This window comes from Phalacrocorax aristotelis, chromosome 3 (genome assembly GCF_949628215.1).
Source record: "Phalacrocorax aristotelis chromosome 3, bGulAri2.1, whole genome shotgun sequence".
In the NCBI taxonomy this organism is placed as follows: Eukaryota; Metazoa; Chordata; class Aves; order Suliformes; family Phalacrocoracidae; genus Phalacrocorax; species Phalacrocorax aristotelis.
Window position 1 is genome coordinate 2645170 of NC_134278.1, and position 16812 is coordinate 2661981.

At 44.1% G+C, this 16812-nt stretch overlaps 1 protein-coding gene and 1 non-coding gene across 21 annotated transcripts in view; both read left to right on the forward strand.

Annotated features, from left to right (window-relative positions):
• HMBOX1 (homeobox containing 1) overlaps positions 1 to 16812 on the forward strand; it is a 127616-nt gene that overhangs the window by 74381 nt on the left and 36423 nt on the right. For all 20 annotated transcript variants that reach the window (XM_075086507.1, XM_075086509.1, XM_075086516.1 and 17 more), the window contains one exon: positions 5952 to 6105. In XM_075086507.1, the coding sequence (XP_074942608.1) occupies positions 5952 to 6105 (154 nt within the window). The remainder of the gene's footprint in view (positions 1 to 5951; positions 6106 to 16812) is intronic.
• LOC142055851 (U2 spliceosomal RNA) lies at positions 3038 to 3231 on the forward strand. Its single transcript, XR_012660095.1, has one exon. It is a non-coding gene; the product is annotated as a U2 spliceosomal RNA (small nuclear RNA).

The following is a 16812-nucleotide window of genomic DNA, read 5'->3' on the forward strand; positions in this document are numbered from 1 at the left end:
AGGTGTATTTTGGATGAAAAAAAACCCCAAATCCTCTCCTAATGATGAAAATTGTTGCCTGGATCTTTCCTATGGCCTTGCATGTTTTCTTTCCAGTATTGTTTGGAGCTTTTTAAGAAATAGCATTCTGTGCTGGGGTAAGAGAAGCCTTACCAAACTTAGCACTATAGAATCTTTACTTCTTCCTCTTAACCTTCTTTCTTTCCCCATATCCACAAGCTCACATCTTGTTTGTCCTTTCGCTCTTAAGAAGTGTCCAAGGAGGGAATACTCACAACGCTGAAGGTTACAGCTTAAATAGAAATGACTCGATGTTAACCTCTACTTTTCTGACGCACTGTCTTGCTGAGGCCTTGTTAATTTTTCTTTATTTACACATGGAAAAATTTCTTGAAGAGTGGTTGTTTGCATTTAACTTTTTTCAAGTAAGAGATCTTATACAGCGTTTTTAAGAGCTGTAAAAGGCAAAATGGCCCATCTACCTATGCCAAGGGACTATTTGGATGCACTTAAATTCCCTTTAGAACCAAATAACGTCTGGTTTCTTTTTAGAGGCTGAGGTAAAGCGGGGAATCCTCAGTTTTCCTGTAGCTGTTGGAAAAGTCTACTTGAGGAAGATGGTTGTGTTATTTATTGTAGGATAATCCCCTGCTTTGGATTATTGCCATCTACTATATTGCAGGTCAGCCTGGCTAGCCAAGAGATAATGAACATGCATATGTGCAAGTGTATGCAGTGTATTAAGGAAGGTACCAACCTTGTCCAAAGCATCATGGAGTTAAATTACTGTTATAAAACCAATTTGGAGCCTGTGTTTTGGATACTACTTAGTGTATCTTGTGATTAGTAGACTCGACGAGCCATTCCCCTGCCTTCTCTAGAGTCAGAAAATGAGGAAATCGGTAGATCCTCCTGCCATGTTCTCAAAGGAGGAATGTCGTCACTGCACTCTCTGCAGAGTGTAGAAAATTGCCCTCCTTTGAAGAAATTTAAGAGATTAAATGACTGGCAAGGGTGTTTTCTATTCGCCCACTTACTAGGAAGTGACATTTGGCTTTCTATCCTCGTATATCCCATCTTTTCCAATTCTAGCTGCTGGGAATAAAATCTCAGTCCTTCTCCTTTGAGTGTCAGGTCTCTCTGTGCGGAAGCACCCATGCGTCTGAGTTAGCAATGGGCAAAGTGAGGTCTTTGGGAACTTTTAGTTCCCCCATTTCTTTAATCCCTTATTTTGGAACACTGGATCTTCAGAATAAGTCCATTTTCTGACTGAATTTGTCTGTGTAGTAACGGAAAGAAAACTTCTGCTTAAAATTGAAGCCGTTTTGAAGGCCTAGGACACCAGATACAATCAATTTATGAACTGTAAATAAAGAATAGTTGTTTCCTGAAGGAAGACTGGAGATCTCTTGGCAGACCTGTAGTCATTCCTTGGCTCTGCCAGTTTTTCTGTACGACTCTTAGCAAATACTTGCACCTTCACACCTCGCTTTCCGGTCTCCTAGAAAAAGATGAGACCATTTTCCTGTGTACGACTTGCCTGCCTTGCCTGTAAGGTCCTCACAGCAGGGACTATCTTTTACCATGCTTGTATACTGCACCCAGCCAGGAGTTTCTAATAACACTGGGGACAAAAGATGACTCATAAGTACGCCAAAGAGATTTTATTTTTCTGGGTTTTTTTCAGATGTGTAATGGTGCTATATAACACTTTAAATCATCCACAGGCAGTCCTGCATCTGCTAACCAAAGAACTTTGTATTGTGGAGCCTTAAGGCGGTGTTGAGACATTGCTGCTGTTGAGACATCGCTAGATGTTGCTCCTGTACAGAAGGGACTCGGCAATTCCATCATATCCATGATTTAGCAGCTTGCTTTGGCCTCTTGAATATGCTCTTTGTTGTTCGCTTGGTTTTGATTGCTTATTTGCATGGGTACTTTCTCTATTTCTCCTGGCTTTGATGGCGGCTGTTCAGGCAACAGCAGACTGGAACATTGCAAAAGAGACGTGAGTCTTGTGGAACGGAAGAAAAAAACCAACCACTTTTCCTACTGTATGCAATAATCTTGCTCGGAAGTTTTCTTGATCAACATTTTCCTAGTAGGAGTGATGTCAGAGTTAACAGCAGTGCTGCGAATTCCAGGGTGTACCAGTGATTGTAAATTTTTGTGGAAACAGTTGCCAATTAGGGTGAAAGGCAGTTTTTTGTTGAAGGGAAGAAGTCGGTGCTAAATGCTGGTGTTTGAAAGGTCTTTAATCTAATTAATAGTGATGCTTTTCATTTAGATCAGGCTTTTTTTTTGGACAGGCACCACATCTCTTGCGTTTTGTAGAGGACTGAGAGCATTTTGGCAGTTGATAAATAGTATATGTTTCAGAAGCCAGTATATGAGCGCATGCAGTTCTATAATGTACTGATTTTTTTTTCTTCAGAGCCCATAAGTTATAAATAAATAAATATTTATTTTTACATTGGTTGTTGTTAGCCTGATTAGTTGACTGGCACCGAGTCTTGGGCAACGTGGAAAGTTTGTTACGGAGTAACTTTAGCATGTCGTTTGTCTCTGTGTACTGCAAACTGAAGGTGTCACCTAGAAATGACGTGTTGAAGTTACAGATGGATACAGGCTGCTTCCATTTAGGCTGGATATTTATTTCTACCAGTCTTCTGTAATAGGGAAGCAGCTGTGGTCACCTTGGAGAAAACCATGTGCTCTTCCTCCTTGAACAAAAGGGAAAAAGAAAGATAGTTATTACCGAGATGTAGCATCTCTTGTGTTATTCCCATGGCCGTTCTTGTTTAGCTGTAAAAGAAAAGCCTACCTCCCCCCCCAAAAAAAAAAAAAAATTCAGGGGCAGGATATCCCACGAGATTTGCACTGGAAACCTATTGTTGGTGATTTACTATTTTACAGAGCTGCAGAGATAGTCCCTGCTCTGAGCCTTTCCATCCAAGCAATGAGCTCTGTAGGGAACCTTTTGCCGGGCAGGCTGCTGATTCAAATCTAGCCTGGCTCAGTAGTAACTGAAAGGTGTTTATCATGTGAGCTGAGGTCAGTCTGGCTAAAAATAAAGTGTGACATCTGTTCTTATCACTGTAATATATGATAGGTACTTGCTGCAAAGGCTTGCTACTAAATGGTTTTTTGGAGCTGGGAGATGGCCTGAGGCTTGCTCCAACCATTCCGCGTATCACCCCTGTACGGCAGGGCCTCGCTGAGACATGTGATGTGGATCAGCAGTTGCATGTGACACTTTAAGAGCAACGCTGTTTCTTCAGGATAGTGGCTGGGACGTGCTGAGAGAAGGCAGGCCTTTGCCACGAGGGATTCTGAGTACAGTGACAGAGCTGCATTCTGGTTGGAGAGCACCGCTCTTGCTTCCTCTCCCCAAAACCCACCGGCAGCATTCCCAAACTCATACCCCATGCTTGAGAAAGTACTGGCTTGCACAAAGAAAATTCTGTAGTGTTCAAAAGGTCCTCAGTGCTGGCAGGTAGTGAGAGATGTCGCTTTTCATTTTTCTCTGCAAAAAAAGTTCTTCCCAGATGGTTCACCTCTATACACCTTATAGATGTCTTGCTTTTTGATGCATATACTAAGATGAAAATCTCATACTGCATTTGCTCCGCTCATTCTGCTCAAGAGAGAAGTTTTACTACTTCTTAAAAGCTGTTTGAGGGGGTTGTGAAAAGAATCTGACCTGGTAACTAGGATGTAACTTATTAAATTGTAAAGAAGCTGAGCTGGGTGGCGAGGAGATTGCAATGAAGCGTTGGAACAGCAGAATAAACGGGATCCCTGAGTGCTTGCTTTATTGAGGGGGATGAAAAAACCCTCCATACTTACCTCATCAAATGAGGCAGCAGTGCATAATGTCCACCACCTCTGCCACTTGTACATCCAAGCACGTTTTGGGCCTCTGCATGCACTCAGATGCTTCCATCTTTATGCGTGTGCAGAAGCAGTGGTGGGTGCTTGCTTGTGATCCTCGGCCACTTCTCTCTTACCTTGGGCTGGTACAGCTGTTAGCCCATAGAAGAGAGAAATAGGTAAATTAATCTAGCAAGGCTACTGAAACAAAAAGGCTTCTTATATCCGGTAAGTGAACATATCAGTGGCAGATGCAAATTTATGCTTTAAACGCAGATTATTTTTTTTCAACCTTTGTCTGAAAAATCTTGGGCAAATTTAATCGAAGTGCTCTGCGTCTCTTACCTTGATGTTGGGCATCACTGATAGACCTGTACTCTCTCTGTGAAGTCAAATCCTCGGGTAGGAAAGTGTATTGCTAAGGCCATGCAGGGAAAGCTAATTTCTTGTCCCGTTCTCCCATGGCTCTTTTTAATTTTTTTAAAGTTGTATTTAGAGCCTAGCAACTTGGTACTGACCCAGACCCCTAAACTGGGCAGATGCTACAAAGAGTAGATAAGGATCTTTCCTTGAATTGGCCTCCCAATAAATTGGCAATATAGGAGGTATTTGGTGTGTCAGTAAAATTAAGTAATCTGTGTAGGCTCGCTAGCTGGGAATTAGTAAGAGTCACCGTCCATTGTGCATGCAGGCAGAGTCTGTGGGCTTCGCTTCTCATACGCTTCTCCTGGGTAAAATTTGTGAATTATTTTGGGCTCCGCTACCTAACACAGATGCAAGCCCCTGGCAGTAAGGAAAACACTCATTGTGCATTTCTGGAAAGGAACACAGCCAAATGCATAAATAGCTAATTTCTTGCTTTTTCACTGTATGAATTTGTTTATTGGTTAAACTCTTTAAGTTCCCTAAACCCTTTTACTCTGTTTTAGATTAAACAAACAGTATTGTTTCACTAACGCAGTATGTTTTTATGATTAAATCCTAACCATTCTGAGCAAGTCTGTGTACCCGGAGGGATTTGCTGTCTCAGCCCTGCTTTTACATGTGCACAATACTGCATTCCTCCTGTGAGCAGAGCTGCCTGCTTCTCTCGCATCTATCCACGCTGGTTCAGCGCATGAATTCCAGTTGAGCTCAGTATGCATATGGGATATAGGTAGTGATTTATCTTTTCACATGACTGTGCTTTTTCATTTTTTGCACACAAGAACAGCTATTTCTTCCCTCTACGGGAAGTCACCGAGCACAAAGCTGCCCTTCAGAACGTACCCTGTTTTACGTACTAATGTCCTATACCAGTTTCCCATCCCCACCGAGGGATATATGAACGATCAGTCTCCTAGTGTGTCTTGATTTATTAACTGAGGGGCTGTTGTGGAAAGAATCAGGGGTAAGTTTCAAGGGGCCTTTCCTGAGGGCATTGTGCCAAGTCCTGTCTCTTGCTTGATGCTTTCCAGCTCAGGCTTCTTGAAATGAGAAATACATCAACAGAAGGGGGGCAGAAGAGGAAAGGTGTGATGTTAATCTGCTTTCAGTGACTTTTCCAGGCAACCTGGCACTCAGAAGCCTGTGTTTGCACAGGTCACAGGGTGTGTTTCTATCACTCGAGCTATTGAAAGTGTTCACTCAGCTCTTTGGACACATCGAAATACCTTTGGTATAAATTTACATTTTACTTCCTGAGACTCTTGTACAATTAAATTGAAACCTGCTATTCCCCGTTCCATGGCAGAAGAGGTAGCAGAGCAACCTAAATAAATCCCAGCTGGGGCATAGCTCACCCTTTCCGTAAGGCACTTTTCCTCTTGATGAAGGCAGGACAGCTTTTCCAAAGTGGCTATCAGCTCGGTTATGCCTCCCTTGGATTTCCATGATCACCTCACACCTCTCTGGCTTGGAGGTTGGCGATGGGAACTCTAGTTGGCTTTGTGTATCTTTAAGGTGCCTTTGTTTGATAATGCTTTACTTTTTTAGGTTGAATGGTTTCATCATCTGTCTTGTCTTTTTTTCATGAGCAGGAGTGAGAAAATGGGCATGATTTTTAATCCACTAGGAAACACAGTATGTATTATTCTTAGGGGCTACGTTAAGCATGAGACCCGCTCCTATCCCAGTAGAAGAGCCAGAATGGAGACAGACGCCTCCCCCAGTCACAGCTACCTCTGGGACCTTCAGACTACGGCGAGGCAGTCGGTTCACGTGGAGAAAGGAGTGCCTGGCTGTTATGGAAAGGTATGTCACTTTGGGGTTATGGAGATGGGCATTTTAAAGCCAATATGAGTGTCCTTTTTCCTGCTCTGGTGAACACCAGCTTCATTTTCATGGATGTGTTTTAGCATCACGCAAGCCAGTAACAGTGTAATCATTTGATTCTAGACGATAGGGTAGGAGGAGCTATTTCACCCTTTTGTTTGAAAAAATGTTCCACCACTTTGGACAATATGGTATTTTTTTGTAGCCCCTAAGACATCTTGTCCTTAGCTCAGCCTGAGAGTGTTCAGCTCTGCCTTTGCTTTTGCGGAAACCTTTCCCTCTAGCCTAATCCAAGCTCTGTCTTGGTGGGGGTCTGCAGACTCTTTACATTCTACTTTTCTCTTTTCCCAATTTCCTGATTTGTCCTCATAACATATCGTGTTATTTTATAGTTGATACTGGCATTTTGGCAGCACTATAATGGTTCAGGATGCAGAACTTTGCCTAACAAGCAGTAGATTCCCCATCCAAAAAGGCTCTTATAACCCTTTTACGTGAGCTGGGAACAGTACAGAGCAAAGTGGATCTTTCAAATACATATGCAGAGTGGCAGGTGATCATTAGAGCGCCCAGCTCTTCAGTCCTGCAGAGACAAAGCGCGCTCTGAGCCCGGTCTCCTGGCTGCCTCTGTGCTTTGCCTTTCCCTCTGCTTACAGTTATGTCTCTTTTGTGGATAATATAGTATAATAGAAAAGGGCTAGTGAACTCAAACGTAGTTTAGGGATGAATGCTTATTTCTGCAAAGGGATAAATGGCTGGGAGGAGTTTTCTTCCCTCCGAGAGCATGAGGAACCTTCTTTCCATGAAAGCACCAGATGACTCTCTGTGTGTGCTGCACTCCTCTCTGGTTTGCAACTCTGTTGAGTCTTTGACCAGCAGATTTTTAGGATGTGCTTTTGCCCTTTCTGTAACGCTTTGCTTTCCTCTTGCTTGCACAAGGGTCTTTGGAACTGGTGAGGAGCCAGGAGAGCGTCTCCCTTTACCTAAGCTAAGACCAAAATACCGAGCTCCCCCAGGGACCCAAGCTGTTTTACACACAAGATGAACATATTTCTGTGTGGCCACAGGCCATCACAGGGTCTTTGCAGGGCTGAGACCAGTAACTAAGTGTTCATTTCCATATTCTGTCCTGCCACTGCACTGATGTTTTTAGCTTTGGCTGAATGTTTCCCCAAAGGAAATAATGTAAATGCTTGAAATACGTTCTGCTTTGCTAGACCCAACCAATGCAAAGTCCTGAAATCTGGTAGCACAAGGGACTGTGTTTTTCTAGTGTCCCCCTCCACGCAGGCAGTACGATGTGTAGTATAGGATCTTTAGCACTTCAAAATGCTGGTATGACTGTCCTGAGTGAAGTGTGCAGGATGACAAAAATGTTGCAGCTCTGTGTACCTTCAGGACAGGACCGTCTCCTTATTAACCCTCTCTGTGTGAAATATTTAGTTACTCTGAAGTAGAATTAGAGCTCTTTGAGCATGGGTATTTTCCTTCCTGGTTTCTGTCTGGCCTGAAGTGCGATAACTGCTATTACTTGCTGTTTGAATCAGGATAGTGCCTTAGACTCCATCGTGCCAGGTGCCTTGGAAATGCAGAGCAGAAAGAGAAAGCTAAGCAAGCGAGCGCTGCCCTTTCCTCCTTCAGATCTCTCCTAAAGCCAGTCTCTGCTGTGACACTCAAGAACGTCAGACAACGTGCAGTGGTTTGGTTGTGTGTGTTAGAAAGGTGTGAGATTCGGTTCTGTGTATGGAAGGAAGCAAGTCGGTGTTGACATTGAAAATCATCCAGTTGTGTATGCAGATACATAATCGCTTGATCTAGTTTTTCATTACCCTCTTCCTTCTTTGTCATTCTTGGTTTTGTTTGCTGTGTCTTATGCTCTGTACGGTCTTTGCTGCTGGGGTTTTCTTATTCTGCTGTTTAATGGAGACTTCTGCCACAATGCCTTAATCCTGGCTTTAATATTAATTTGCAAAGCCCTTGCTAGGTCACTGCGAGCACGGAATTTCACAGCCTTGTGTGTGGGTACTGGAAAGCATGGCTTGGGAGTTTTACTTGAGGCAAGAAGACAGTAAACTCAAGCCTTGGTAAAACCTTTGTATGACAATAAAAGTACACTGTAAAGCAAGCTGGGAATATGGTTGTTTAACTGTTAGACTTAAATAGGCCTAGTTGAGCTGTAAGGATGAGAGCTGTTTTATGTGACAAGTTTTGACGGAGTGGGAAGAAAACACTCTCTTGGGAGCCCTGCGAAGAAGCTAACTAATTTCACTTACGAGTCGCTGCAGTCTTCCAGGCTTGTCCGTAATATGACTCATAACAGCAGCCAGGATGAAGGTAACCAGACTCCGGGCTGTCTGGCCCAAGCAGATCAGGTTCACTTGATGCCATAGGGTCAGGAAAAAGCATTTGGCCCACTAAAATGGTGTTTGGCATTGCACGTGGTCTGGCGCCATTTATCTAGTAATTTGCATTTTCCTCTGAAGGATTAAGTTTTGACTGTGAGTGGTGGCATCTTACTCAGTTTAATGGATTATTTTCCTTAATTAAATACAAGTTTGATTGCGTTGCGTTTGTATGTCCTGCAGCATCTTCATGTGCTGATGGTGCACGCAGGGATTTAGGCACCTTTTTTGAGCCTCTTATTTGGGAGCCTCAGCAAAGTGCTTGTTCATCTAGGCCTCTAGCTATTCAGTGATGAGAAATAGAGGTCCAGAAGACAATTCCATCCCACTAATGCAATTTGTATGAGGGCTATACGCACCTTCCTCTCTGGCTGCGAAAGAGGAGCCCTCTGCAATTAGACCTAACTTTGGTGACTTAGTCAAATGCCTGAAGATAAGAGGGTTGAGTCTAGACCTTAATGGAAACTCTTGTGCAGGTAATGCAGAGCTGCTTCTTCCCTATAAACTTCCGACATGTTGCTCTGAAGCTGTATAAATGGTTTTTGGGTGAGAATCAAACTCTTGGGCTGCTATATTGGTTCATTGTGGTATGTGCTTCTGACTTGGATTCAAGTGGTAAAAAAATGCAGTTGCTGGAAGTCGATGTGTCAAACCAGTTGAGAGCACTTCAAGGGAAGAATCTGAATTTGATAGCAAAAATTAGAGAGATTTGCTTCTAGGAGCAGGCTCTCCAACTGAAAATGCACAGCGCCAGTCAGGATTTGGCCTGTGAACTGAATGAGAAGGGTGAGGGTTGAAGGGCTAGTTTCTCTTTTTTAAAAAGATTTAAATCAACAAGAACTCCAGTGCAATTAATTATTATATTGGTGCCAACCTGATATAATTAAGATTAGAGTTAGGGCCAGCACATATACTTAAATGTCTAATGTACATAACTGTGTGTATACAGGGTATGTGTATTAAAGAAACTAATTGGTTTATACTGGATTTCCAGAATGCTGCTTGCGGTTTCTGTAATTCAATTCTCCAGTCTTTACTGCTTTTTTGGAAATTCTCCCAGGGTAGTTTATTAGTCGCTAGGCTTAGATTTCGGACAATAGATTCAGGTCTCTCTCCCTCTCTCTCCATTCTATTTTTTTTTTCTAAATATCTCTCCGAATATTTATGCTCTGAAGGTTAAGAGGAGCAATAGTTCCAGAAAGTAAAGTTCTATATTTAACTGCAGACTAGGTGTGGTTCAGACAACTGCAGTGCAAGCTCCCTCTCGCTGCTGTGCTAGTGATGTCAACCTTGACCTGTTCTCTTCTTCAGCCTGCTGCTCATGAAATATGCTGAGTTTTGTGTGTGGCGTTGTCGTCGTGTGGCTTACCTTCCTTTGGGAACAGAGCGAAAAGTACAATAGTCCTTCCTGTGAAAACCCGAGGTTAAACTTGAAAGTCCGTTTTAAGGTTCACTTTTGTGTTCTTCATTCCATCTTGTCCCAAAGATACAGATACATATTTTTTCTTTTCTCTGCTTTACTTCTTCAATTCAACCCCTCTCATTAGAACTATGAAATTGAAAATTCCCTTAGGGTTTTCTTTTCTAATGATGCTGTGTTGTCTTGTCTAATTTTTTTTTTAAGTGATTGGTGCTTCTCCTCTAATCATGTTGGAGTTGAGGTTTATCTTCTTGTTCAGGCAAAAAAAACCCCATCGAAGACTGGCAGCAGAATCAATGACTGTATACCTGTTTTAAGGCACTTTGGTTGAGTGCCATTAAACTCTTTGGGGGGGAGTTGAGTGTTGTTTTTTAAGTATATGCTTTATTCAAAGATTAAATTAAAATAACTGTGAATTCAGCTCTAAACAAAATGAATAATTCATCAGCTGAAAGTATTTCAGTTTGTCTAGGGAGCAGGGACTTCACTTTCTGGTTGAGGGTTATTTGGTTTGATTTTATGGGTCTTTTTTTATTTTAAAACTTGTCTGTGCTCTTGAAGCATCCTTTTGTAAAGATGTATTTAGATCAAATAAGACCAGAAGATACACATAGCTATTATCCCCATTTCATAGAGGGCAATAGACACCTGACTAGGTGTTTCACTTGGCTTTGTGATCCAAGGCAACTTTATTCATATGAGAAATGGGTTTAGATTTCCCAAGATACTGAGGATATAGTTTCATGATGTAGCTGAGCTGAATTAACAGTTTGTCACCATCTCATCCTTAGGTGTTATCCTGTCCCATCGCCCTTCTCAGTTCCTCCTCCTCAGTTTCCCTGCTGCTGCCACCCTGCATTGTGCCAGATAGGTTTCTTGTCTGATCGAAATACCAGCCAATTCAGCTTGATTCAGGAAAAAGAAATCCTTTTTATTTCCTCCTGCATTTCATTGACTTGGTTCAGCTTGCTGTGCAGCGAGGGAGTGCCAGAACTGGCTCAGGGCAAATGACAGGAGAGCACAGGGAAGGGAGAGTTTAACAAAAAGATATACAAATTTTCCATGGTGCTTTTTTGGTCTGCTTGGTTTTGTTCTGATTGTGTTTGGTTTGAGTTGGATGAGTTCCTGGTTTGGTTAAAAGCATGGTCATGCTGACAGGTATGCTGGCATCATGGAAAGAGGCGGCCTTTGATTTTTGCCAGGGAGCAGCAGTGTATTACCCTGCTAACACTGCCAAGCTGGTCTCATTTGACCAGGTTGTATTCTTTGTTCCCCCTTTAAAGTAGACCCAAGTTGGCGAGGGAAGTCGTCTCTGTGCCAAAACCAGTCCCTGCTGCATTTCTGTCAGCAGCACGCGTACGCTGTAGAAGATGGAGCATCGTCCACCCTCCTGAAAGAAGCACCTTCTGCAGTGGTCCCAGCGAGCCGGTGCCGGGCTGGGCCAGCGGAGCCCTGTGCATGGTTCTGGCCCTGAGCGATATCCGTCCTGACATGTGTTATTAGAAATTCTTCCGATTGTGAAAGCACTATTCCTGCAGCTCTCCTGAGCGCTGGGGCTTCCACGGCTTCCCTGGGGAAAATGAGAGCTCTATTAGCTCCTGAAATTCAGTTAGGAAATTTTCTTAGTTAATTTCATCCCATTACTCTTAGTTATGTCTTCTAGCAGAACCTTAATGCCGGCCCCATAGGGGATCTAAGTTTCCTGTGCAAGGCTTTGGAGGAGATTTAAGTTTTGGATTCATTGCGTTTCTCCCTTTTCAAGCTGACAACAGAGCAGGAAGTAATGTCTTTCGGCCTCTTCCATTAGGCTTGTACATCGTTAGAAACAGAACATCAGTTTCTCATCAATGTAACGATGCCCACCGGTTGGCTCGGGAATGCTGCTCATCTTCCTCAGGTTTGTTTTGTGGGCTGCTAAGAGGTGAGGGGTGCTGAGAGTTATGCTCTGCTGTCCCTGTGACCCTCAGATGTCATTGAACTTTTTGGTTCTCGACTGTAAAATGTCTCCTACCTGCCTGGGAGACTGAGCCAATCCAAAGAAAGGACGAGCAAGATGCTAAAAGCCTGTAACTTTTGGGTTACCAAGGAAGATTTGTGTAGGCATTAGGAAAAAAAACTTCTAACTTTAGGAGTGGTTGAGCACGAAGCAGTTTATCCACAGAAACTGTAGAACATTCCTGAGGAGCAAATTAGCTAAAATCTGTCAGGATGGGTCTGATATACTTGATCTTAATGCAGAGGGAAACATCAGGTGACTTCTTTACATTATTTTCCATCTCTTTCTGTTCTGTCGTAAGGAGTTGGTTAGTCAGCAACTTGCAGTGGGAGGTTCAACTTGATTAAGTCCTTTGAGATGTAGGAAGGGAGTGGTTTTTTTAGGATCTTTGTTCATGCTTATGAAATGCTTTGAGGTGTGTGAGTGCGGGCACTTTGTGAAGGCATTCAGTAAAGTTCGCTTTACAATTTAGACACAGGCAAGATCTTTTTATTGTTTGAAAGTTCAAGTGGTTTGGCTCGGGGTCATTGCTGTATGTCTTCATAAAATGCAAGAGCAGCCATTTTATGCTTGCTACACAGTACCTTCCTTATTTTGCATTAGATGAAGCTATGTTCCCTCTTAGACATGCATAATATGCAAGCTTCCTATTCTAATCAGCTGTAAGCAAATCCCAGTTGTTTGGCAGATTGCATGCAGTAAAATATAATGCTAGGATGTCTGTCCAAAGTGCTCACCAGACTCTGGTCTCTTGAAGGATCCAACATCTAATGAGTTGTTTTTCTTTTTTAGGGAGCTCAGGTGCTTTTTGTATCTTTGCGTTCTCTCTCTCTCACTTTTTAAAATAACAACAACAACAAAAAAGAGATCTGTGGGAGGGGCAGCTCCTTGCAGCAGACTCCAGATTAAAATTTTGTACCTGCCAAGGTCAAAATAACTGGAATCAACACTTGCAAAAGGAACCATGTCAATCTGACCTGCAACAGCACTGCCTGGTGCAGTCAACCCACATTTAAAGAATGAGAATTCTTCTCTAGTCCAGATACTCCCCTGCATTTCTCCAGGACCGGTTGAGATATTTCTGTCTCTCTGCTTGTGAAGGTGAGAAGCAGGATCTCATCCTGAGTTATAACGTTGTCTTCTCATAGGAACAAAGCAGTGGTCATACATATGGGATTGGAAAGCGCTATAAGTACCCAGGTGCTTTCAGTGAAGAGGTAAAAAGGCATCGTTGTTGCTTACTGTGCAGGCTGATGTAATTTTTCCTGGCTCCAGTAGCACCAGTGCCTGGGAGGATCCGTAAGACCAAATTTACCTCTTAACCTACCGTTTGCTTTGAAGAACACCTGCTGGCTCCTTCAGGGGTGTCCCAGCTCGCAGACCCCATGCTTGGGAGCGTACCCCTGACTGCTCACATGCGCAACATCCAGCTGCCCTGTTTGCCCTCGCAGTGATTTCACGTCGCCGTCCCCAGCATGTAAAGCGATGTTGGGGCATTGCGTAGGGAGAGGAGGTATAGAGGCCACCTCAATTCAACCTGAGTTGAAGTCCTACTAGGAAAACATGATTGTGACGTGGCAGGTCTGAAGAGCACCGTGAACTATAGGCTGCTTAGTATCTGCCTAGGTAAGCCTCGTTTATGAGCAGCCGTTTTGTCCTTGGGTGCCTTTTCCAGCTCCATCTTTTGTCCCTGGCGCAAGGGCTGACCGTGCGATGTGTGCTGGTACCGCGCCGCCACCGTGGAGTTCTGGCTTGTGACTGAAGCTTCAAGGCTCAGCAGTAACCCAGGTGATGATGATGATGATGATGATGCTGTTTGTCATTCTTTCTAGCTATCATCTTGACCAGTTCACACACAGCTAGCAACCATGTGGTTGTGGACAAAAGCTCTTATCTCCTATCCTGTATTTTTTTAAAACCCTGCTATTGCAGCTCTGGGCATTCTTATTATTCACATAAATATGTAATTCCTTCTAAATCCTGCTAAGGTCTTCAGGGTATTTCGGGTGAACTAATTATACCTAGTTTCAGTTTATATGCTAAAGTGTGTTTAAAAAGTTGGAGGTCCCTTTTGCCTGAGTACCATAAGGAAGAATAAGAAAGAACATTACATTTACCTTCCCATGATCGTTCATTGTATATATTACTATCAGTGTGCTGGTTACTTATCTCCTCTCCGAACTAAACAGTCATTCTCTTATCTCAGATGGCAGGTCTTCCCCTGCCTTTAATAATATTCATTGTCGCTCTTCTCTGGACCTTTTCTATTTCTACATTGAATTTTTAGTGACCCAGGGTAGGTGAGCAGGGACAGGAGCAGAACTGATTACCATATTTCCAGGGTGAATATTCCAGTTTATACAGGCAGCCGAATCTGATTCCTGTTGTTCTCTGACCTCCAGCCTAACATCTGGTTTTTGCTGATCACTTTTGTGTATTGATTGAGAGTATGTTTCCTTTGAGTAGTCCACAGTGCTACGTGTGTCTTTTTCCTAAACAGTTACAACTAATTTAGAACCAGTCATGTATGTGAGGAGTTTGAATTCATTCTTTTCCCTGTACGGTACCCTGCTTTTTGCGAAGAGAGCAAATAAAGTTCACTCGTGGGGGTGTTCAGATATTTTTGAAATTCACAGTAATTATCTGCTGTATTTGTACGCAATATAAACAAATCACTTTCCAGAACATTATTTAATGTAACTGTTAATGCCAATCATTTTAGGTCGCCACTTCTCTGAGCCAAGGGCTTGTATTCTGTTCCTACGCAGAGCCTCGTGCAGCGGGCTCTCTGCAATCATGTTGAGACCTCTAGATGCTGCATGCTGTAAGGACAGTATAAAAATATAAGCCTAGTGCTGTGGGTTCTCTCTCTTTGAGCTTTCTTCTATGCCAGCATTAGACTTTCTGTAATCCTTCAGGGTATTCTTCTTCCTGTGACTGTTCTGTTTAAAGTGCGCAGAATCAAATAGTAACATAAAGGTCATTTTCATTAACTATGTCATTATTTTCTTACCTGTTGTTGTGGTTTAACCCCGGTCAGCAGCCAAGCACCACACAACCCTTTGCTCACAGCCACACAACCCTGCCCCGGTGGGCTTGGGGAGAGAATGGAAAGGGCAAAAGTAAGAAAACTCGTGGGCTGAGGTAGCAGAAGTTTAAGAATTGAGATATAGTAATAATAATAATAATGATGATGATGATGAAGAAAAAGAAAACAACAAAAGAGATAGAGAGGAACAAAACCCAGGAAAAACAAGTGATGCAGCGGCTCACTACCCACCAACTGCCCATCCAGCCCGTCCCCAAGCAGTGATCGCTGCTCCCCCGCCAGCTCCCCCCAGTTTATATACTGGGCGTGACGTCATATGGTATGGAACATCCCTTTGGCCCGTTTGGCTCAGCTGCCCTGGCTGTGCCCCCTCCCAGCTTCTCGCTGGCAGAGCATGGGAAGCTGAAAAGTCCTTGCCTTAGTATAAACACTGCTTGACAACAACTAAAACATCAGTGCGTTATCACATTATTCTCATGCTAAATCCAAGACACAGAACTACACCAGCTACTAGGAGAAAGCTTAACTCTATCCCAGCCAAAACCAGGACACCTGTTAACATGATTTCAGGAGGCAGGGAAAGTCATGATGTACCATTACAGAATGGTTTGGGTGGGAAGGGACCGCTAAGGGCCATCCAGCCCAACCCCCTGCCATGAGCAGGGTCACCTTCAACCAGAGCAGGTTGCTCAGAGCCCCGTCCAGCCTGGCCTTCAATGTTCCCAGGGATGGGGCATCGACCACCTCTCGGGGCAGCCTGGGCCGGTGTCTCACCACCCTCAGTGTAAAAACATTTTCCCTTCTATCCAGTCTGAATCCACTCTCTTTTAGTTTAAAACCATCAACCCCTTGTCCTGTCACAGCAGGCCTTGCTAAAGAGGCTGCCCCCACCCTTCCTACAGCCCCCCTTCAAGCCCCGAAAGGCCGCAATAAGGTCTCGCCGCAGCCTCCCCTTCCCCGGCTGCACAACCCCAGCTCTCCCAGCCCGGCCTCGCAGCAGGGGGGCTCCAGCCCTCGGAGCATTTCTGTGCCCCCTCTGGCCCCGCTCCAACAGCCCCGTGTCTGTCCCGTGCTGAGGAGCCCCGAGCTGGAGGCAGCGCTGCAGGGGGGTCTCACAGAGCGGGGCAGGGGGGCAGCACCCCCTCCCTCGCCTGGCTGCCCGCGCTGCTGGGGATGCAGCCCGGGGCACGGCTGGGGGTCTGGGCTGCGAGCGCACGTTGCCGGCTCGTGTCCAGCCTTTCACCCCCGGCACCCCCAAGTCCTTCTGGGCAGGGCTGCTCCCCATCCCTCCATCCCCCAGCCTGGATTGATACTTGTCACAGAAACTGTATGAACTGGACCCTGGCACGTTCAGTCTACGTTTTGTGTAGCCATTTTATAATGACTGTCACCGTAGGCTGTCTGGAACAAAATTTCTTGATCATATTACAACCCACGTAAAGGTGATGTGTCTTTGGATGAGCTCTGGTACAAGGGTATAACAGTTATATGCTGCTCTCTCTGTGTCTGTGCTGGAGGAATGTGAGACAGCAGTGGGGAGCGTACTTACTCTTCATGAGCAGACTCCTGGGAAGTTCAGCAGATACGGCAGTGGGAAACAGCTCTCTGGGCAGTGACAAGCACAAGTGACCATAAAGCTGTGATCTTTTCCCCCTTTGGCTCTTTTTCAGCCTGCTTAAAGTCCTAAGAAAGAACTAAACAGCCCTGACCTGCCAAGAAGGGCCATTCCAGAGCCAAGTTCAGCTAAAAGGGATAGTCGTCGCTCACAGTGAGATTTACCTGACCTGTATGTAATATTATCCATGGAATTAAGCCACTT